The sequence below is a fragment of the Xenopus laevis genome, chromosome 1S, assembly GCF_017654675.1.
Source record: "Xenopus laevis strain J_2021 chromosome 1S, Xenopus_laevis_v10.1, whole genome shotgun sequence".
NCBI lineage: Eukaryota > Metazoa > Chordata > Amphibia > Anura > Pipidae > Xenopus > Xenopus laevis.
This window is the reverse complement of record NC_054372.1, coordinates 201,622,160-201,646,466: the sequence shown is the minus strand read 5'-3', so window position 1 is coordinate 201,646,466 and position 24,307 is coordinate 201,622,160. Positions and strand designations below refer to the sequence as shown.

General features: G+C 43.9%; 1 protein-coding gene across 2 annotated transcripts in view; it reads right to left on the bottom strand.

Moving 5' to 3' along the window:
- npr2.S (natriuretic peptide receptor 2 S homeolog) overlaps nt 1–24,307 on the bottom strand; it is a 78,961-nt gene that overhangs the window by 6,292 nt on the left and 48,362 nt on the right. Inside the window, exons 2-19 of one of the 2 annotated variants that reach the window (XM_041580727.1) lie at nt 23,436–23,629; nt 19,621–19,677; nt 15,848–15,983; nt 13,442–13,536; nt 11,319–11,451; nt 10,843–10,927; nt 10,489–10,609; nt 9,647–9,721; nt 9,156–9,233; nt 8,919–9,023; nt 8,625–8,696; nt 7,111–7,270; nt 5,794–5,949; nt 5,350–5,518; nt 5,091–5,237; nt 2,831–2,954; nt 2,094–2,162; nt 1,653–1,827 (exon numbers count right to left, since the gene is read on the bottom strand). In XM_041580727.1, the coding sequence (XP_041436661.1) occupies nt 1,653–1,827; nt 2,094–2,162; nt 2,831–2,954; nt 5,091–5,237; nt 5,350–5,518; nt 5,794–5,949; nt 7,111–7,270; nt 8,625–8,696; nt 8,919–9,023; nt 9,156–9,233; nt 9,647–9,721; nt 10,489–10,609; nt 10,843–10,927; nt 11,319–11,451; nt 13,442–13,536; nt 15,848–15,983; nt 19,621–19,677; nt 23,436–23,629 (2,151 nt within the window). Of the gene's footprint in view, nt 1–1,652; nt 1,828–2,093; nt 2,163–2,830; nt 2,955–5,090; nt 5,238–5,349; nt 5,519–5,793; nt 5,950–7,110; nt 7,271–8,624; nt 8,697–8,918; nt 9,024–9,155; nt 9,234–9,646; nt 9,722–10,488; nt 10,610–10,842; nt 10,928–11,318; nt 11,452–13,441; nt 13,537–15,847; nt 15,984–19,620; nt 19,735–23,435; nt 23,630–24,307 lie in introns of both variants that reach the window. The other variant, XM_041580726.1, reaches the window with a different exon arrangement.

Below are 24,307 nucleotides of genomic sequence, written 5' to 3'. Positions count from 1 at the left end.
ACATTGGGTGCTGAGCCCAGTAGTGAGACAAAGTTAGCAGATAGAGTGGCACATTGGGTGCTGAGCCCAGTAGTGAGACAAAGTTAGCAGATAGAGTGGCACATTGGGTGCTGAGCCCAGTAGTGAGACAATGTTAGCAGGTAGAGTGGCACATTGGGTGCTGAGCCCAGCAGTGAGACAATGTTAGCAGATAGAGTGGCACATTGGGTGCTGCTGATTGGGTGCTGAGCCCAGTAGTGAGACAATGTTAGCAGATAGAGTGGCACATTGGGTGCTGGGCCCAGCAGTGAGACAATGTTAGCAGATACAGTGGCTGATTGGGTGCTGTGCCCAGTAGTCAGACAATTTTAGCAGATAGAGTGGCACATTGGGTGCTGAGCCCAGTAGTGAGACAATGTTAGCAGATAGAGTGGCACATTGGGTGCTGAGCCCAGTACTGAGACATAGAGTGGCACATTGGGTGCTGAGCCCAGTAGTGAGACAATGTTAGCAGATAGAGTGGCACATTGGGTGCTGAGCCCAGTACTGAGACAATGTTAGCAGATAGAGTGGCACCTTGGGTGCTGAGCCCAGTAGTGAGACAATGTTAGCAGATAGAGTGGCACATTGGGTGCTGAGCCCAGTAGTGAGACAAAGTTAGCAGATAGAGTGGCACCTTGGGTGCTGAGCCCAGTAGTGAGACAATGTTAGCAGATAGAGTGGCACATTGGGTGCTGATTGGGTGCTGAGCCCAGTAGTGAGACAATGTTAGCAGATAGAGTGGCACATTGGGTGCTGATTGGGTGCTGAGCCCAGTAGTGAGACAATGTTAGCAGATAGAGTGGCACATTGGGTGCTGATTGGGTGCTGAGCCCAGTAGTGAGACAATGTTAGCAGATAGAGTGGCACATTGGGTGCTGATTGGGTGCTGAGCCCAGTAGTGAGACAATGTTAGCAGATGGAGTGGCACATTGGGTGCTGATTGGGTGCTGAGCCCAGTAGTGAGACAATGTTAGCAGATAGAGTGGCACATTGGGTGTGGCTGCCTCTCTGACACCTGGCAAGGATCCATGTGCCATTCCATTGGGCACAAAGGATTGATTAACCCCACTCCAGCACTAGACATATCCCTCCCCCACCAAAAATAAATCAAATTTTTCAGCACAATCAATCAATTACTCCCCAGTCCTTAACTTCCTTTCTCCTTAATTAGAGAGGCTCATTAGGGGCAGAAACAGATTGTCACTACAGATGGCTGCTATTTGTACTGCTCTTATTGGTCTCAATTCAATCAACTTAAATGTCCAATGTTCCAAAAATCCGGCTTCCCCCCCTTCCATCCATTTCCCCAGAGTGTAACTCACCCCATGACTCATTGATCAGCCGACAGTCACAGCAAATAAACTGGGACAAGAGTGGAAAGGTACAAAGCGGATAAGTGGGCTTTCTAGGAAACACCTGTCAAGTATGGGCCAAATACCTGTCATTGTACCTGTATAGCATATGCACCTGGATACATGTATGGCACACACACCCATCACCTGTCTAGGTACATGTATGACACAAACACACCTGTCTAGGTACATGTATGACACACATACACACACCTGTCTGGGTACCCGTGATGTACAGGTAGATAAAGCTGTAGGTTCTGCTGCCATTGGCTCACATACCTGTATGGATCCCTATCCTTAGCCGTAGTTGGGTATTTGGTCGATGCCGGATTTTGAATGTTTTGACGGTTTCCAGCAGTGCCAGTGACATTCTCGCAATCTCCCTGGTGTGAAGTTTTCCATTCCGGACAGGTAACCCGGACACCACCATGTAAGCGTCTCCTATGGTCTCTACCTGCGGGGGTCACATGTACAGACAATTTAGCATAGAGGCTTCAGACTTCAGCAAATACCCTTTAATTATGCCTGAAATTAATTCAGTGAATTAAATGCCCTGAGTTTAGTGCCATTAGCCTTAATTTAAAGCATGAAAATTCAGGAGAAAGTCAGGAGACGTCTGTTTGGGTCTGTGGGGAGTAACCAGAGAGGTGAAGCTATAGTATAGAGCAAGTCACAGTGACTCAGTAGAGAGCAGGGTCTGTAGGGTCTATCTGTCCTCACCTTGTACACATCAAAATTGTCTATAATGGCATCAAAGCAGGTGTACAGGTCATTCAGCAGCGTCACCACCTGTGGAAAGAGAGGGGCATGTTATACAGAGCAGCAGTCGCTGGGAGCTGTAGTTCAGCAACAGCCGGAGGGCTTCAGCCTTGCAATTGAGGAGGTTAAGAGCCCAGTGTTCTTCTCAGGCTCTGGATCTGTCCAAGTATTTTGGACATGTTGATAATATTACCAATAAAATAGGATTTAACTCTCTCCTCTGTAGCTACTGAATAGACCTCTTGGCTTCTGAACTATTGGTTGGTGTGAGACTCTGATAGGCTGAAGGTAGCAAATCAGAAGTTTGCCAAGATGAGCCAATAGGATTGATCACCTTCATGCCCTTATTCCTGCCCACCCCCAATAACCATAGAGATGCACCTACCTGTATATAGTTGTGAGTAAGATAATCAGTGCTCGTGTGATGGGAGACAAGTGACTGATATCAGTAAAAAGTCTCGGGTATTGGTCGTCACATCAGTTGGGCAGAACTGGAAGTGCCCGAACATCGTAATATTAATGCTGAATCATCAGAGAGAGCTAAGTATTCTTTTTGTTTTTATTGAAAAATTCAGCTCTTAACGTTAGTGGATGAAAGATATTTCGTACAACCAGTGGTCTAATTGTACTGTATATGGGGGACCCAGGAGCTTGCATTCCATAGGAAACAACCGTAGGTTTATCCAGGGGAGCATTACCTGCATCGGGGTACTCTCAGCTGACATTGAAGTGAATCCCACGATGTCACTAAAGTAGATGGTAACACTGTCAAACGCTTCAGCCTGGACTGTCTCCCCTCGCTTCAACTGCTCCGCAACAGAACTATAAGGAAACCAAAGTGTTAATGAACCCACTGCTAATTACCCATAGTTTCTTCCCCTTACCCTTCTACATATACGTACTGTGTCTTCCACCCTCAATCTTCTACATACACCTACTGTGTCTTCTACCCTCACTCTTCTACATATACCTACTGTGTCTTCTACCCTCACTTCTACATATACCTACTGTGTCTTCCACCCTCACTCTTATACATACACCTACTGTGTCTTCTACCCTCACTCTTCTACATACACCTACTGTGTCTTCTACCCTCACTCTTCTACATACACCTACTGTGTCTTCTACCTTCACTCTTCTACACACACCTACTGTGTCTTCTACCTTCACTCTTCTACATACACCTACTGTGTCTTCTACCTTCACTCTTCTACATTCACCTACTGTGTCTTCTACCCTCACTCTTCTACATACACCTACTGTGTCTTCTACCTTCACTCGTCTACATACACCTACTGTGTCTTCTACCCTCACTCTTCTACATACACCTACTGTGTCTTCTACCTTCACTCTTCTACATACACCTACTGTGTCTTCTACCTTCACTCTTCTACATACACCTACTGTGTCTTCTACATCACTCTTCTACCATACACCTACTGTGTCTTCTACCTTCATCTTTCTACATACACCTACTGTGTCTTCTACCTTCACTCTTCTCATCACCTACTGTGTCTTCTACTCACTCTTCTACATACACCTACTGTGTCTTCTACATCACTCTTCTACATACACCTACTGTGTCTTCTACCTTCACTCTTCTACATACACCTACTGTGTCTTCTACCTTCACTCTTCTACATACACCTACTGTGTCTTCTACATCACTCTTCTACATACACCTACTGTGTCTTCTACCTTCACTCTTCTACATACACCTACTGTGTCTTCTACCTTCACTCTTCTACATACACCTACTGTGTCTTCTACCTTCACTCGTCTACACACACCTACTGTGTCTTCTACTTTCACTCTTCTACATACACCTACTGTGTCTTCTACCTTCACTCTTCTACATACACCTACTGTGTCTTCTACCTTCACTCTTCTACATACACCTACTGTGTCTTCTACCTTCACTCTTCTACATACACCTACTGTGTCTTCTACATCACTCTTCTACATACACCTACTGTGTCTTCTACCTTCACTCTTCTACATACACCTACTGTGTCTTCTACCTTCACTCTTCTACATACACCTACTGTGTCTTCTACCTTCACTCTTCTACATACACCTACTGTGTCTTCTACATCACTCTTCTACATATACCTACTGTGTCTTCCACCCTCGCTCTTCTACATATACCTACCATGCCTCCTACCATCACTCTTCTACATATACCTACCATGTCTTCCACCCTCGCTCTTCTACATATACCTACTATGTATTCTACCCTCACTCTTCTACATATACCTACCATGTCTTCCACCCTCACTCTTCTACATACACCTACTGTGTCTTCCACCCTTGCTCTTCTACATATACCTATTGTCTTCTACCAGCACTCTTCTACATATACCTCCCTTGTCTCCTACCCTCACTCTTCTACATATACCTACTGTGTATTCTACCATCACTCTTCTACATATACCTACCGTGTCTCCTACCCTCGCTCATCTACATATACCTACCGTGTCTTCCACCCTCACTCTTCTACATATACAGTACCTACTGTGTCTTCTACCAGCACTCTTCTACATATACCTACCATGTCTTCCACCCTCACTCTTCTACATACACCTACTGTGTCTTCCACCCTTGCTCTTCTACATATACCTATTGTCTTCTACCAGCACTCTTCTACATATACCTCCCTTGTCTCCTACCCTCACTCTTCTACATATACCTACTGTGATATATATACTGTATCTGCTGTGTATTTACCATTCAATTTATACATGTATACAGGGCAGTACACCACTGTAATATTTGCCTCGGGTGCACAGTAAATAGTTTAAATGCTTCATAAAAAAAAAACAGCAACAACTAGATATCTTTTCACATATCTTTTCACAAGATATCTAGGATTTGCTGGTACTTTTTCAAATATATATATATATATATACACACATACAGTACACACACACACACTGTCTATGATTCCTGTGTACTCACTGCGGTAGAATTTGGTACAACAGGTTTTCGGCCTTGCGTTTTTCCTCTAGATAGGCCTGCGTTCGTTCCTCCACCAGTTTCTCCAGGTTATTGGCATACTGCTCCATGCGGGAAAGCAGATTATCCAGGATACTTGTGCTGCCTTCCCTGTAATTGGTCAAAACAAGGCACAGAGTTCAACCCTACAGGAATATTGGGGGGTTTAGGTTGAACCAATATTTATGAACCTAAACACATTTTCCTATGGTGGGCTCCTTACTTATTGAACTTGCAGATGAAGGCCTTGATCTGGTTGAAGTCAGGCCTGTCCAAAGGTTCCTCAGCCCAACATCTTTCCATCAAGATCCCCAGTTCCTCACTGTGACAACTAATGTCCACTGTGGGACGGAAATAGGGGTGCTGGCCATTCCGCACCTTCTGTACTATCTCTAAGGAGAAAGGGAAAGGTCAGTCAGGAGTCTGAGATGCATCTGTGTAATGTCCACCCTCTATACTGTGTCGGTCAGGGCACTAAAAGCAAAAGCCATAAATATATATATTTGTGTGGGTCACTGTATTGCAGATCTGTATATATTGTATCAGTATATAACAGATTTATATTGCATTATGTGTCATTGTTTAGTAGATATATGTTTATATATGTACCTTTCACATACATAATTACAATAGTCAGTGAGCCATGTATATTAATATATGAATTTACCTTTTGGACTGAGGTCCATTCCCAGGATATAGAAACAGCCATTTCTCAGTGCAATCTCCTGTAGGATAATCCCAAAGCTGTACACATCGCCTTTTTGGGTGCCCGGTGCTGGGGGTCTCGTCATCCGCACAAGCTCTGGGGCTGTCCATAACTTCTCTGTGTGGTGAAAGCATAAACAAGAGCCAATGTGTAACTACTGTCAGCAATGGGTGCTGCCCCTTATTGTAGAGGAAAAGGCCCAGCCACTAACTGTCAGCACTGGGTGAGAAAGGCTTTTTGCTTGGCGGAAAGGAGGTTCCATTTGAGGAGATAAAAAGGGTGTTACAGGGAGAGCTGGGAAGTGAATCAGTGGTACAGGCTGATACATTAGATAGGTACAAGGAAGGGTCGGATGCTTTATTCACCAGTAGCTCCTCCCAGCAGACAGGAGGGAGCCAATGAGATTAGAGGAGGGAAAGGGGTGTTACAGGGAGAGCTGGAAAGTGAATCAGTGGTACAGGCTGATACATTAGATAGGTACAAGGAAGGGTCGGATGCTTTATTCACCAGTAGCTCCTCCCAGCAGACAGGAGGGAGCCAATGAGATTAGAGGAAAGGAGTTTCCATGTTAAGGAGGGAAAGCAAATTTATCCTCCAGGCGAGAATTTGCAACGAATTTTGCTGCCCTCGATTCCGTTTTTTAGATGATGGCAACGGTTCTGCCGCCGGAGAAAATTTAGACACTGCGACGATTAATGGATGGCCATTAATTTTAATGGGAGTCCAATGGCGCCAGCGTCAAAATTCGTGTTTTTCACCCGTTTCACGAATTTCACAAGAAATTCGCCCATCACTACTGAGGACAGGTGTGAATATTAAGGTAAGTGTTAGAGCAGGTGTTCCCTGGAGCATGTTGTATTTCAGTATATAGAGAAGCAGAATAGTCAGCAAAGCCACATCATACAAAGAACTAGATTTAAAATGAACTTCCCCTTTAATACTATAAAGTTGAGTGAGACAAGGGCATGTTGTACAGCACAAGGTTACTGGCACCCTCTTTCCATTAACATTTTCCAAACTATGGGGTGCAACCTGTTAGGGGAAAGGTCACTTAGGGTGAGATTGGGAGAGAATGGATTTTTGTTCTGATGGATCCTATTTAGGTTTGGATTCAAGGGGTCAGAGGATACAGATGTGTCTATTAATGCCCATAACCTTGACTTGAGCTGTGGGGGCTTTAATGTTGGAACCAATCCCAAATCTGACAATCGCTGCACTATCCCAATGCAACTAGAAATTCCCCAACATGCAGGAAGGAACCAAAAGAGTCACACCCACTGGCATATAGAGCGTAAGCATCGTCGGTTTCACACGAGGATCTAAAGCTTCCGAGCCCATAGTCTGTGATCTTCAGCACAAAGCGACTGTCCACCACGCAATTGGACGACTTCAGGTTCCCATGAGATCCAATGATACTGCGGTGCAGGAAGCACATCCCCTAGAAACAGCACACCCTGATTTAATAGCACCCCAATAATATACACCCCAATAACTGAGTGGGAGGGACAGATATAGGAACAAAAGTCTGACTGGAGGAAACAGATAAAGAGGAGGAAACTGATATGGGAAACAGATAAAGGGGATAGAACTGATACAGGAAACAGATAAAGAGGAGGAAACTGATACAGGAAACAGATAAAGAGGAGGAAACTGATACAGGAAACAGATAAAGGGGATGGAACTGATGCAGGAAATAGATAAAGGGGATGGGACTGATGCAGGAAATAGATAAAGGGGATGCAACTGATATGGGAACTGATATGGGAAACAGATAAAGGGGATGGAACTTATACAGGAAACAGATAAAGGGGATGGAACTGATACAGGAAACAGATAAAGGGGATGGAACTGATGCAGGAAATAGATAAAGGGGATGGAACTGATACAGGAAATAGATAAAGGGGATGGGACTGATGCAGGAAATAGATAAAGGGGATGGAACTGATACAGGAAATAGATAAAGGGGATGGGACTGATGCAGGAAATAGATAAAGGGGATGCAACTGATATGGGAACTGATATGGGAAACAGATAAAGGGGATGGAACTTATACAGGAAACAGATAAAGGGGATGGAACTGATACAGGAAACAGATAAAGGGGATGGAACTGATGCAGGAAATAGATAAAGGGGATGGAACTGATACAGGAAATAGATAAAGGGGATGGGACTGATGCAGGAAATAGATAAAGGGGATGGAACTGATACAGGAAATAGATAAAGGGGATGGGACTGATGCAGGAAATAGATAAAGGGGATGCAACTGATATGGGAAACAGATAAAGGGGATGGAACTTATACAGGAAACAGATAAAGGGGATGGAACTGATGCAGGAAACAGATAAAGGGGATGGAACTGATACAGGAAATAGATAAAGGGGATGGGACTGATGCAGGAAATAGATAAAGGGGATGGAACTGATACAGGAAATAGATAAAGGGGATGGGACTGATGCAGGAAATAGATAAAGGGGATGGAACTGATACAGGAAATAGATAAAGGGGATGGGACTGATGCAGGAAATAGATAAAGGGGATGGAACTGATACAGGAAATAGATAAAGGGGATGGGACTGATGCAGGAAATAGATAAAGGGGATGCAACTGATATGGGAAACAGATAAAGGGGATGGAACTGATACAGGAAACAGATAAAGGGGATGGAACTGATGCAGGAAACAGATAAAGGGGAGGAAGTGATATGGGAAGCAGATAGAGTGTAGGGAACCAATAAGGGAAATGATACAGAAACCAGAATGAGTGGTTGTTATTCAAAGTCCAACCTTTCTCACCTTCACTATATCATTAATGAGCGAGTTCCGGAACATCCAGTCCAGATTTATACTTTCATTCTCCAGAATATCCTATGAATAGAGACACTATTAGCCTGTAGTGTGAGTGTGCACTCACTTTATACACTGCCTAGGGCTACATTTATATTATGCACTAAGTCCTGTGTATCCAGCAGTAATGTCTGTGTGTTTGTGTTGCTACTCATAACTGCATGGAAATGGCAGCTCCAGTAGCAAATGCTTCTACTCCAATACCCACAACTCACACTCTCCTCCTATTAACCTGCCGCTTACCTGCAGACTACCCCTGGGGCAATACTCAGTAACAATGCAGATGTTGGGAGGGTCTATACAAGCCCCCAGAAAACGGGTCAGGTGATTGAACTGAACGTCCCGCATCTGTGGGGAGATAGAGAGACAGGCTGTTAGTTGGGAAGCAACAGCGCCCGGCAACTTTACTACAGTTCCTTTTCGTTCTCCATTAGGTACCATAGTAAGTGCACAGTGATGTCACTATGATGTCATACTTACATGTTTGAGCTCAAACAGCACCTGCCTGGTCAGCTCAATGCGCTTTTTATTCACATGTTTAATGGCCACAACATTACCCTGAAAGAGACACGCACAGAACATGAGAGACAGACAAATTCTGTGAGAAAGACAAGAGAGAGTGAAACAGACAGATAGGGATTGTAACAATGGTACAGAGAGTGCAGAGCAGACAGTGAGACAGATACATTGGGAGAAAGAGAGAGTCTGAGAGAGTGTAGCAGAGAGTTGGCATAATAGGCAAAGGCAGTCAGACTAAAGGTATGAGATGAAGAATAATCCAGAGACAGAAATAGTCAGAGTTAGACAGTATGAAGGATAATAGAGATAAGGATATGAGAGAGACAGAACAGGAGAGAGAAGGGCAGAGAAATGACACAAAGACAGACTTTCACTATTGGATATATATATACAGAAATAGGAAAGAGACAAAGAGTGCTTTCTAGGGTGCTTAGTAGAATCCGAGACATCACCTTGAAGTGTCCTGTGTTGGCGAAGATTTGATATTTCCCATGAGCGGTCATTAGAGATCCATAACTAGAACCTCTCTGGAACAGAGAGAGACTGTCACACAGGCATAAGACTGTCACACACAGTATATCCATCACAGAAAGAAACACACACACACAGAGTCTCTAACAATATATGGAGCAATGGGAAGGGTTACAGGTAGGGCAGCCATCAGGGGGGAGGGTAAGGGGGGCCCAGCCACGCCACTCTTACTTAGTCGAGCCCCCCATCTTTCTGAGAGCTGCTGACTTCGGGAAGGCATGGACATTTAAGGGGCCCTGGCCACCAATTTTCTCATAATGTGGGGGGGGCCTGGCCATCAATTTTTTTTTCTCATGTGGGGTCCTATCCACCAATATTTTTTAATGGGAGGCCCTGGCCACAAATGTTTTTTTATGGGAGGCCCTGACCACCAATATCTTTTTATTTTTTATTAACATGTGGGAACCCTAGCCACCAATATTTTTTTTGTTTTTTTTTACTGTGTGGTGAGGGGCGAACCTGTGGGGTGGGGAGGGCAGACCTGTAGGTGGAGCTTGCGGTGGGAGCAGCCCAGGGGGCCCAGGAAATGTTGTCGTATGGGGCTCTGCGATTTCTGATGGCGGTCCTGGTTACAGGGAGGGGTTATGTATAAGGGGCCTGAGTTGGTCCCAGTGTGCCCATGACAAATGCTTCCTTTGCCCAGTCATTGAAGTGCCCATAAGTAATGAGAGGAAATAAAAGAGGTGCTATGGGTGGGAAGGGGATAATATTTGGGGTTTATGAGGCAAGGTAGGACACAGAGAAAATTGCAACAGTGTCTCACTAGTGACAGGGTCAGTCGGCTTCCTGCGGTCTTGTGGTATCGCTCGGAATTCCCAAATTGCAGCTCCTCCCATCGGATTCTCCACAGCATACTGGCCAGCTCTTTCTCCAACATCAGCTTCCTATGGAGCAAAATGGGGATCCCAGGGATAATAATGCCCATAAGTACCATAACAACTTCTAGCACCCAGCCTCATGCACATGAACAAGTGAGGAGTTACAAGGATATTTTATAAAGAAGACTTATACAGTCGAGCCTGGGAGGAGCCAGTTATCCTCCTGCCATAGTTTATGGTGTACAAGTTCTAGTAGTGCCCCTTATGGAGCCCCTTATGGTTCCTCCTGGGTCACTTACCTGAGTATCAGAAAGCTGGACATGCCAAAGATGAGCAAGGTGAGCCCAGCACCCAGGGCTACAATGGCCAGTGTTGAGACTGTTGCTATCAAAGACAAAATAATCCACAATCAGAAAGAAAGACAAAGTTATTATCCAAATTTTAGCAAAATATGATGATAGTAAGCACCAGTTGAAATTGGGTAAGATGTAGGCAGGCAGGGATAGTAACCCTGCCAACGTGCCATCCTTTTCATTGACCTTTAGTTTTAGAGTAAAAGTTATGGCTACATAATAAGACGGACATTGGCCCCAATGATCACCATATGGCCTCCACATTGGCACTGGCCAACAGAATGTTCCATTCTGAGTTATTAACTCTCCTGCCTGAGAAGAACGTTCTGCTGTCTGGCTCCTTGTGAGGAAGAAAATAAGGGGTGAAGGGTGGAAGAAAGCAAGAACAGAAGCAAAGAAAGAACATGAACAGTGGCACTTACTTTTCACGCAAGAGGGGTCATCAGCATTAAACACACAAGGAGGACTGTCTGATGGAGGAGATCCCTTTAGCCAGAGAATGGGCTTTCCAGTCCAGTTAATCTGCTTGGTGATCCCATTGTAGCGTCCTACAACCTGCAGGAGAGAAGCAGGACACTTGACGTTACTAGAATTGTCCAATAACTTGGGTCAAATCAAACACGTCCTCGCTGGATTATTTATCTGACACCAGTGTCCATGTTCCCTTCCACTGGATTGTACAAGACCTGACAACAACATCCAAGTACACCCCGTTGTTCCTGCCAAGCTCTTACTGTTTGACAGTCTATGACTTGCCATTTGGACTCTTGGGGATCCAATCAAACTATATGTAGAACTCTCCTTGTACACTAATAGCACTATCATAGCACAAATCTGAACACACAAGTAAAGGTGGGTAATGGCATCAATATACGGGAGGTGGTGCAAAAGCCTTCTGACATGGTGCTGCCCTCCTCGGGCCCCAATACAACAAGATTTTCTGTTTTTTTTTAAAGAAAGCATTAGTGGTCAGGCCCCCCTACAAGTAAAAAAAATAATTGGTGACCAGGGCCCCCCTATAAGTTAACAAAAAAACATTGGTACTAGGGCCCCCCATAAAAAGTTTTTTAAAAATCATTGGTGGGCAGGCCCCCCATAAGTTAAAAATAAAACTTTGGCGCCAGGGCCCCCCATAAAAGTTTTTTTGTTTTTTTTAAATATTGACACCAGGGCCCCCCTTACAAGTTAAAAAGAAACATTGGGTCCCAGAGAATATTTTATTTAAAAAAAAAAAAACTTTGATGGCAGTGGCCTATAGAGTATTAAAATAATACATTGGTGGCCAGGGGTTTAATAAAATGAAAAATTGGTGTCAGTAGAACTGAACTTGTGGCTTCTGGACTTCGGCTTCTTTCATGGCTTTGAAAATGTTCCCCACTTCGGGACTTCAACTTCGGCTCCTTTCATGGCTTCAAAAAATTTCGCCGCTTCTGGACTTCAACTTCAGCTCCTTTTGCTGCTTTGGATCTTTTCACCGCTTTGGGACTTCAACTCCTTTCGTGGCTTGGCATCTTTTCGCCGTGTTAGGACTTCAACTTCGGCTGCTTTTATGGCTTTGGGTCTTTTCACCACTTTTTGACTTCTACTTTGCTCCATTTGTGGCTTTAGATCTTTTTGCTGCTTTGGGACATCAACTCCTTTTGTGGCTTGGGATTTTTTTGTGGCTTTGGGACTTCGGGACTTCGGCAGGTGCGGCACGGCTTTGGTGTTGTAAAGGGGGCCTAGATATTTAGAAAAGTGCAACATAGCTAGGCCCCCCTTTATGCCCGGCCCCGGTACAAGAGTACCCCCTGCTCCCCCCTGATGATGGCCCTGGTCTTAACCATCCAGGTCAGTGCACGATGGTGCTGGATGTGTGAATGAAGCGACTAATGGTGCCAGTGGGTTACTCATGTTATTGTGACTGATCCGCACAGTCCATGGTACATACATGGTACATACATGGTACATACAAGGTACATACATGGTACACACACACGCTGCATAGAAGCACAATATAATGTGTGTACAGTGGGGTCACTATTTACTTGTAACTGAGATTTTATAACATTTCATTCCTACAGAAAGAAACAAGTAAGTAATCCCACTTCTCACGCAACTCAGTGTTTACAATAAAATATTCAGGAAGATGAGACGTCCCGGAATCCTGTTTATTCTTTCCCTGATAGCGGAATAACTCACAGGGGGAATTAGCCAACATTTCTCCTACTCCCGGCCAAAGGGAAAAGTATTTACTTGGCTGCCCCAACCCTCATCTACTTACTGCCAGTTACTTCTACTGTCTCTGTACTCCAGTTATATGTGCCCCTCACCCCAGCACTCACACTCCATCTGATTAACTGCCCCTCACCCCCAGCACTCACACTCCATATGAGTAATTGCCCCCCACAGCATTCACTTTCCATCTGATTAATTGCCCCTCTCACCAGCACTCACTCTCCATTGGTTAAACTGCCCCTGTGGTCCTGTACACATTAGAAGTTGGCATCAAGATGAATTCTGAGCCCCTCAATTCCTCTCTGGGACAAGAACAATCAAAACTCACCTCAAAGTTTCCTTCCTCGTGATCAGTCATTGCCCAAAGATCAAAGTCAGTATTTCGGTCATTGTTTTTGTCCATGCTGACCGTGCCAGTAATGCCTAAAGCAAAGGAAGCCCAATAAAGTATCAGATCAGGAATATATGACACCCTAACAGCCTTCTGGGGTACAGTAAGGGGCAGAAACTGCTGTGGTATAGACCAGTGATCCCCAACCAGTGGCTCATGAGTAAAATGTTGCTCTCTACCCCCATTGATGTTGCTCCCAGTAGCCTCATAGTAAGTGACCACTTTGAAATTCCTGTCTTCAATTCAAGTTTGGAAAGTATAATGACACAGGTTTACTCCAACAGCGCCTCGTGCAGGCGAGCAGTTCACGTGTCAGCCTATCACAGTCCTAATTATCTCCAACAGTTTTTAAGTATGATTCACTGGTAAAGAAAAAAGTTTAGGGACCCCCGGTATAGAGCAAAGGGGAAGAATCTGTTTGGGCACGGAGAGAGGCAGAAATAATCTGCTACGTGATAGACAGTGGGGCATTTATCTCTGCCATGACAGAAATAACTAATCTGATGACATATAGATTGAGAATGTGAGGGATAGAATGGTGATAATGTGAGGGATAGAATTGTGAGAATGTGAGGGATAGAATGGTGATAATGTGAGGGATAGAATGGTGAGAATGTGAGGGATAGAATGGTGAGAATGTGAGGGATAGAATGGTGAGAATGTGAGGGATACAATAGTGAGAATATGAAGGATAGAATGGTGAGAATGTGAGGAATAGAAGGGTGAGAATGTGAGGGATAGAAGGGTGAGAATGTGAGGGATAGAAGGGTGAGAATGTGAGGGATAGAATGGTGAGAATGTGAGGGATAGAATGGTGAGAATGTGAGGGATAGAATGGTGAGAATGTGAGGGATACAATAGTGAGAATATGAAGGATAGAATGGTGAGAATGTGAGGGATAGAATGGTGGGAATGTGAGGGATAGAATGGTGAGAATGTGAGGGATAGAATGGTGAGAATGTGAGGGATAGAATGGTGAGAATGTGAGGGATAGAATGGTGAGAATGTGAGGGATACAATAGTGAGAATATGAAGGATAGAATGGTGAGAATGTGAGGAATAGAAGGGTGAGAATGTGAGGGATAGAAGGGTGAGAATGTGAGGGATAGAAGGGTGAGAATGTGAGGGATAGAATGGTGAGAATGTGAGGGATAGAATGGTGAGAATGTGAGGGATAGAATGGTGAGAATGTGAGGGATACAATAGTGAGAATATGAAGGATAGAATGGTGAGAATGTGAGGGATAGAATGGTGAGAATGTGAGGGATAGAATGGTGAGAATGTGAGGGATAGAATGGTGAGAATGTGAGGGATACAATAGTGAGAATATGAAGGATAGAATGGTGAGAATGTGAGGAATAGAAGGGTGAGAATGTGAGGGATAGAAGGGTGAGAATGTGAGGGATAGAAGGGTGAGAATGTGAGGGATAGAATGGTGAGAATGTGAGGGATAGAATGGTGAGAATGTGAGGGATAGAATGGTGAGAATGTGAGGGATACAATAGTGAGAATATGAAGGATAGAATGGTGAGAATGTGAGGGATAGAATGGTGGGAATGTGAGGGATAGAATGGTGAGAATGTGAGGGATAGAATGGTGAGAATGTGAGGGATAGAATGGTGAGAATGTGAGGGATAGAATGGTGAGAATGTGAGGGATACAATAGTGAGAATATGAAGGATAGAATGGTGAGAATGTGAGGAATAGAAGGGTGGGAATGTGAGGGATAGAAGGGTGAGAATGTGAGGGATAGAAGGGTGAGAATGTGAGGGATAGAATGGTGAGAATGTGAGGGATAGAATGGTGAGAATGTGAGGGATAGAATGGTGAGAATGTGAGGGATAGAATGGTGAGAATGTGAAGGATTGAATGGTGAGATTGTGAGGGAGAGAAAGTGAATATAAAGGGTAGAATGGTAGTGAGAAGGTGTGGGATAAATGGGCTACAACTTGTGGAATAAAATATTCAGAATGTAAGGATATGATATTGAGATTGTGTTGGATTATAAAGTGAGTATAAAAGGGATAATATGTTTAGAATATGTGGGAGAGAATTGTTGGTTGGTTGGGCAGTGCAGGGAATGACCTATAGCAGGAGAGCCCATACTTTACTAATATCTCCTTTTAGTGATGGTTTGCTATTAGGATCTACATAAAAACTTTGTTATCATTCTGTTCCATGGAAAATATTACATTACGTGTATTGAGATTTATTGATCCTCAGCTAAAGATCTACTGATAGATCCCCATCGACCTTCTGGCACCTCTGGCCTATAGGGACGGCAATGGGACCTCCCAGTAGATATTCAGGGATCCAGTAAGGTTGGTGCTGAGAATCACTTACCTTCCATCTGTCTGTCCTGGATCTTTTTAACAATACTCAGTCCGTCCTTTTGGCTCCCCCCCTCCCTGAGGGTCTCATTGAGCGCCTGCGCATAGAGCAGCACCCCGTCATGGAAACAACCAGCAATGAAATTCATCTGTCAATAGAGGGGCGATACTGTAGTGCAACCAACCCGAGACAGTAAAGGAGCAATACTATCCAGTACCCCCAGTTACAATAGGACACCCCAACACCCTTATATCTCTCTTATGTACCCCAGTACATTTCTGCAAATAAATACGCAAGGGATATGTCTCTGCTTCAAGCAGCTCTGAAGCCCCAGTGTAGTACAACAGTGACCCCTAGGGTGGGGGATAGTTATTAGGGGGTCACCATTTATCAGTGAAACATGAGGGGACAGTGAATAATGAAAACACAAAGGGGCTCATTTACACAGGTGGTGATGGCTGAATCTGACCCATTTTGCTTTGCAAAAAAAACGCGAAAAGGTGAAAAATTCACTAAAATGCATTGACGTAAATTTCTTTTGTCACGTGAGAATTTTTTTCAACCATTGGAGTCTATGGGCGTCAATTTTGCATTGAAACTGGGGGAAAATGTCGATGTGCAGTTGTGCATGAAACCACTTTCACTAACGGTACAACGGTCACATTTGCTCCTCCCACTCACATATATTTGCAGCGCTTGGCCCATCCCAAATGTAGCACCGCCTCCTATTGGTCCAGGGAAACCCTCACCGTCACCTCCTGACCCGGCCGCAGCTCCAGGGTTCCCCTCATTCCCAGCGACACTCGCATGCTGAGCACTGGGACTCTTGCATTTCATGCACATTTCTGATCATTTTGGTGAAATGGGCTCAATTGCGGTACATGCAACACAGTTGTACTAAACTGATCACCCCCTCGCAACTGCATTGATGCTGCGATTCTGAGAAAAATGCTGCATTGTGGGAAAAAATATGACTCAAAGCTGCACTTTACTCAATGCACTTACAGACGCATGAGTTCTATTGACTTAAAGGGGTGGTTCACCTTTAAGGTAACTTTTAGAATATTATAGAACGGCCAATTCTACACAACTTTTCGATTGGTCTTCATTATTTATTTTTAATAGTTTTGGAATTATTTACCTTCTTCTTCTGACTCTTTCTAGCTTTCAAATGGGGGTCACTGACCCCATCTAAAAGCAATTGCTCTGTAAGGCTACACATTTATTATTATTGCTACTTTTTATTACTCATCTTTCTATTCAGGCCTCTCCTATTCATATTCCAGTCTCTTATTCATATCAGTGCATGGTTGCTAGGGGAATTTGGACCCTAGCAACCAGATGGCTGAAATTACAAACTGGAGAGCTGCTGAATAAAAAGCTTAATAAGTCAAAAACCACAACTAATAAAAAATGAAAACCAATTGCAAATTGTCTCAGAATATTCCTCTCTACATCCTACTAAACCTTAACTTAATGGTGAAAAACCCTTTAAAGTCAGATCCTTGAATGTGGTTCTTACCTTAAACGTCTGCTATGGGCCCCTCTAGTCCAGGCTGCACTTGCAGGACTTGTTCAGCACAGAGAATTCTGGGAAATGTAGTCTGTTCATCTAGATGCAACATGGTGGGGACAAGGCTAAGAGAACAATAATATTGTTGGTGGAAGAAGTTGTTCCTGATTGAGGTGAATTTCCCTAAAACTCTCCCCCAAACACTGAGGCCCCTGTGGGGGGCCACACAAACACATGAGCCAGTGAACTGCTTGTCTGTGTCAGTTTATACTAGATCAGGGAGCAAGGGATGCACATATATACAGTATAGATATATAATATATGGCTTTCTCAAATGACCCCATACAAGGTCTGTCACATGCAACATGGCAGCACCAAGCCTCAGAAATGAGAGGAATACATTTGCAATTTAAAGGTGAACATTGTGCATATGGTGTATAGCAGTTTGGCCCCTAACCCTATAAGGTTCATTTTATAATCATGTCTAATTGTAGATGTAGAGTTGCTATGGATACACACTGCATGGCTCCCTAAAAGTAGTGTAGTCTGCAGCAGGATGCTAAGTTCCATGCTGAATTGCCATGCAGCGCTAGGATTATTGGGAGTAGAAATGTTGCCCTATGCACATGTGCCAATCTTGCCCCTAATGTGTCACTGCGTGTGGCACCACTTGTCCTACATCTCCTCATTCTCTGCTCTGGAATAAACCCTCCTGTATGAACAGGACCCTCAGGGGCGGAGATAAAATTCAGTGCCCTCCCCTAGACCAAGGTGCATCAAGATGGAGGACTACATTTCCCAGAATTCCAGTTCCTGAAATCTTTACTTTCTGCAGCAGCCGCCTGGAAGGAGAAGGTCCCTGTAGCTTGGGTTTCCACCATCCGTGTGGATAAAACACTGGACTTCCCCTTTAAAAACATCAGCATCAAGTATATTTTTTTACCAGGAAAATGCCCACCATGGGGTAACCCCACTCACAGATGCCTGACAAGCTTTTCAAGGCCCCTTCTTGCATTTATACAAAACTATGAATACAAATTCTGCAGCCACCTGCCTGATGTACTGCCCGAGTGGCTACCATAGCTCCCAACTGTCCCTTTTTCGGATTAACAGTCCCTCTTTTGACAGCTCAACCCGCAGTCCCTCATTTGTACTGGAAAGTCCCTCTTTTCTCTGCACTGAACAGCCAGAAAAAGAAACAACGTTTCTAACTTAATTGGCTTTTAGCAGAGAGCCCAGAACAGCTAACAGGTGCAAATAAGATACTTTGTAACAATTTTGAGACACAAAAACACAGTTTAGATAAGGAGAAATATTTTCAAACTTTCATAACCTGCCAAATTTTGTAAAACGAACATGGTAATTAGGGGGTGTGGCCACAGAAAGAGGTGTGGTCAAAAAAATTGCTGCGCTTTTTACTTCCAAAATGTTGGGAGGTATGGGCTAGGGGTGTCCTTCCCCACAGATGCTTGTCATGGGGTAACCCTACCCACTGATGCCTGTCATGGAGGAGGAGCTGGTCTGGAGGAGGGGGAGGAGCTGGTCTGGAGGAGGAGCTGGTCTGGAGAAGGGGGAGGAGCTGGTCTGGAGGAGGAGCTGATCTGGAGGAGGGGGAGGAGCTGTCTGGAGGAGGGGAGGAGCTAGTGATCAGTGATTAAGAGGGATTGTCACTATGACAGGGGAAGCTGAGTAAGTAAAGGGGATAATGAGACAAACTGATAATGAATGAGGAAAACACAGGGAAGAGTGAGGGAATGAAACAAAGCAAAGGGTGTGTCACTGAATATGGGAGTCACTGAATCCCCTGCTCTGTTAATGGGCACAATGTACCCCGTTTTTGCTCTACCACTGGCAGTGAGGAGGTTAATAAGTGACACTTCTCTATCGAGATCACAAGTAGGAGGAGACCCCAGAAGTATTGGGGGGCGTCACTGCAGGTGGATAAGTGAGTCTGAAGCCTGAGATCAGAACACTCCGTCTGGAGCGGCTCTGGTTGTGGTCGTATAAACGCAATACAAACTAGGTTGTGTGGCGGCATCATCACACAGGGTGCGGGGAAACCAAACTTGATTAAAACAAAGAAACTTTATTGTTCATTCTTCATACACACACACCATGTGCGCAGGAACAGCTTAACACTTTCATGACCATGTGTCACTTCATCAGAAGCTAAAGCGCCCCCTACAGGTGTCTGACCTATAAAACCACTATAAACCAATATCAAATGTAAATTAACATCAAAGGTCAGGAGTAGGAGACACCCCAGACTTACCAGAGAGTAGTTCAGCTCCACCCCAAACTCCTCCTTGGATTTCTGGATCAGCTTCTTCTGGAACTCAAAGTATTCTGCATTTTCGGGTTGATGATATGAAATCACAAGCACTGTCTATGGTGAGATGTGGAGAGATCATGTGTGAGGCCACAAGAGACCATGAAGCAACAACACATGGAACAGCAGTCGGGGAATAAAGAAGAGGTGCCGAGTGAATGGGGGAATAATGGGGGAATAATGGGGGAATAATGGGGTACAGCTGGAGGCTGCTCAGTACCAAGGTGGAAGATATGGGGGGTTATTGAATGAAAGAAAATACCATGAGAAGTAATGGCAGGTATTGAAATAAAAACACAAGGGAAATGAATGAATGAAACATGAAAATAGGAAACACAAAGAGGAGAATAAATGAATGTATGAATGAATGGGGGAGACGAAGAGTTAGTGAAGGAGAGAAAAGAGAGTCAGACAAAGGGAATGGGGCGAGTGAATGAATGGGGGGTAAATGTGAGTCAAGACATTGAATGAGGGAAATAAGAGGGAAGGAATTACACAAACACATTTTGAAAGTTAGTGAATCAATAAGTATAAGAGAGGGTTAATGAATGAGAGAAAGAGAGAGTGAACGAAGAAAGTGTAAGAGAGGGTTAATGAATAAGTGGAAAATGAGTTAGTGAATCAATAAAGTGTAAGAGTGGGTGAATGAATGAGAGAAAGTGAGAGAGAGAGAGAGAGAGAGAGAGAGAGAGAGAGAGAGAGAGAGAGAGAGAATGAAGAAAGTGTAAGAGAGCGTTAATGAATAAAGGGAAAGTGAGAGAGACAGTGAGAATAAGGTGTAAGAGAGGGTTAATGAATAAAGGGAAAGTGAGAGAGAGAGAATAAAGTGTAAGAGAGGGTTAATGAATAAAGGTAAAGTGAGAGAGAGAGAGAATAAAGTGTAAGAGAGGGTTAATGAATAAAGGGAAAGTGAGAGAGAGAATAAAGTGTAAGAGAGGGTTAATGAATAAAGGGAAAGTGAGAGAGAGAATAAAGTGTAAGAGAGGGTTAATGAATAAAGGGAAAGTGAGAGAGAAAATAAAGTGTAAGAGAGGGTTAATGAATAAAGGTAAAGTGAGAGAGAGAATAAAGTGTAAGAGAGCGTTAATGAATAAAGGGAAAGTGAGAGAGAGAGAATAAAGTGTAAGAGAGGGTTAATGAATAAAGGGAAAGTGAGAGAGAGAATAAAGTGTAAGAGAGGGTTAATGAATAAAGGGAAAGTGAGAGAGAGTTAGTGAATGAGGGAACAATACTTTATACATCACATTATACATCACCGCTGCTCATTGAGTCTCTTACTATTGGGCAAATGGGTCTGACAGTCCCACAGAGACAAATACATCAATAATCTGTATAAAGTGCTGATACATGAGGACTGGGGGTTTCCATAGGGATTAAAGGGGAAGTGTTACTACTTGGACAGAGAAGAAATGATGAGCATTGGCTCCCTCCATTACAAATACACATAATAACCCCCACACACAATTGTAGTTTTCCATTGATTTCTATTGCTTTCTTCTTTCTATTTTCCTGAAATGAGATTTGTTATTTCCCAGCAGCCCCTACTGAGCATTCTCCCTGACTGTTACTGACATAGGAACTCTTTGCTCTACTTTATAATGTAAAAGCTAAATCTTATTGGCTGCTATCAGTAACAGCAGTGGTGGAAGCCTCGACCTACTGTTACATTGTTTCAATAGTCGGAACAAGCAGTGCAGATAATAACAAGAGACAGACACTGGAATTTGAATTTACAAGAACCAGTGACTGTTGTTTTCTGCTTATTGGAAGAGAGAATGGAATGGTGTAGTTCCCTGTATAACTCAGCCTGTAGCCTTGTGCCTTTATATGGTCACAGACTAACCCCTCAGTGACTTCTAATATCCTTATCATTTACAGTAGGGGGTACATTATCCCTTATAATACATGAGTGATACTCAGAGTTCCCTGTATAACTCAGCCTGCAGCCTTGTGCCTTTATATGGTCACAGAACAACTCCTCAGTGACTTCTAATATCCTTATCATTTACAGTAGGGGGTACATTATCCCTTATAATACATGAGTGATACTCAGAGTTCCCTGTATAACTCAGCCTGCAGCCTTGTGCCTTTATATGGTCACAGAACAACCCCTCAGTGACTTCTAATATCCTTATCATTTACAGTAGGGGGTACATTATCCCTTATAATACATGAGTGATACTCAGAGTTCCCTGTATAACTCAGCCTGTAGCCTTGTGCCTTTATATGGTCACAGACTAACCCCTCAGTGACTTCTAATATCCTTATCATTTACAGTAGGGGGTACATTATCCCTTATAATACATGAGTGATACTCAGAGTTCCCTGTATAACTCAGCCTGCAGCCTTGTGCCTTTATATGGTCACAGAACAACTCCTCAGTGACTTCTAATATCCTTATCATTTACAGTAGGGGGTACATTATCCCTTATAATACATGAGTGATACTCAGAGTTCCCTGTATAACTCAGCCTGCAGCCTTGTGCCTTTATATGGTCACAGAACAACCCCTCAGTGACTTCTAATATCCTTATCATTTACAGTAGGGGGTACATTATCCCTTATAATACATGAGTGATACTCAGAGTTCCCTGTATAACTCAGCCTGCAGCCTTGTGCCTTTATATGGTCACAGAACAACCCCTCAGTGACTTCTAATATCCTTATCATTTACAGTAGGGGGTACATTATCCCTTATAATACATGAGTGATACTCAGAGTTCCCTGTATAACTCAGCCTGCAGCCTTGTGCCTTTATATGGTCACAGAACAACCCCTCAGTGACTTCTAATATCCTTATCATTTACAGTAGGGGGGTACATTATCCCTTATAATACATGAGTGATACTCAGAGTTCCCTGTATAACTCAGCCTGCAGCCTTGTGCCTTTATATGGTCACAGAACAACCCCTCAGTGACTTCTAATATCCTTATCATTTACAGTAGGGGGTACATTATCCCTTATAATACATGAGTGATACTCAGAGTTCCCTGTATAACTCAGCCTGCAGCCTTGTGCCTTTATATGGTCACAGAACAACCCCTCAGTGACTTCTAATATCCTTATCATTTACAGTAGGGGGTACATTATGCCTTATAATACATGAGTGATACTCAGAGTTCCCTGTATAACTCAGCCTGCAGCCTTGTGCCTTTATATGGTCACAGAACAACCCCTCAGTGACTTCTAATATCCTTATCATTTACAGTAGGGGGTACATTATCCCTTATAATACATGAGTGATACTCAGAGTTCCCTGTATAACTCAGCCTGCAGCCTTGTGCCTTTATATGGTCACAGAACAACCCCTCAGTGACTTCTAATATCCTTATTATTTACAGTAGGGGGTACATTATCCCTTATAATACATGAGTGATACTCAGAGTTCCCTGTATAACTCAGCCTGCAGCCTTGTGTCTTTATATGGTCACAGAACAACCCCTCAGTGACTTCTAATATCCTTATCATTTACAGTAGGGGGTACATTATCCCTTATAATACATGAGTGATACTCAGAGTTCCCTGTATAACTCAGCCTGCAGCCTTGTGTCTTTATATGGTCACAGAACAACCCCTCAGTGACTTCTAATATCCTTATCATTTACAGTAGGGGGTACATTATCCCTTATAATACACGAGTGATACTCAGAGTTCCCTGTATAACTCAGCCTGCAGCCTTGTGCCTTTATATGGTCACAGAACAACCCCTCAGTGACTTCTGATATCCTTATCATTTACAGTAGGGGGTAGACCTCACCTTGAATGCCTCCTTCAGCTCCTGACTGTGGTTTCCTTGCCATGGCTTATTAGCCTCTCTGGTCCCATCAGGCCTCAGACTCTCCCCAAATACGTCCACATAGAAAAAGACGTAATCTCCGTCCGTGAGCTTCTCCCTATGAGCCTGGAGGATGATCATGTGCAGCATTTCCAGGGGGCCACATATGTAAATCACTGGACAGGGAGGAAACAGAAGGAATTGTGGGTAAGAGGAAACAATGAAGGAGAGAAGAGCAATAGGGCAACTGTCACATGATCTGCGGGTGTTTTACTGTATCAATGTGGTGTGTTCCTTCCCCGACTCCCCCAGTGTCAGTGTAACGTGTCCCCCCCCCAGTGTCAGACCATTGTACTGGGCTTCTCATTATTGCTCTATAATATCCCATTGCTGAGGGTTAAGGGGTTAATACCCAGATCACAATTACACAAGTGGGACATTTCCAGGAGCAGCTTCCGCTCAACTTGTTTTTCTGCTGATTCTCTAATCTCCCTTTATATTCAGGATGGAGAGTCCAGCGACAGGACACCAGCGTCGGCTCCTGATTAATCCTGAGTAACGGCTCAGTCTCACAGGCACCACAACTGTCTCTCCTCATCACTGTTCTCTCCCAATAGGCACCAGACTGTCTCTCCCCTCTCTGCACTCTCCCAATAGGCACCAGACTGTCTCTCCCCTCTCTGCACTCTCCCAACAGGCACCAGACTGTCTCTCCCCTCTCTGCACTCTCCCAATAGGCACCAGACTGTCTCTCCCCTCTCTGCACTCTCCCAATAGGCACCAGACTGTCTCTCCCCTCTCTGCTATTTGCCAGTCTCACAGGCAGATTAAATGCAGTTAAATGGAGTGTTTGC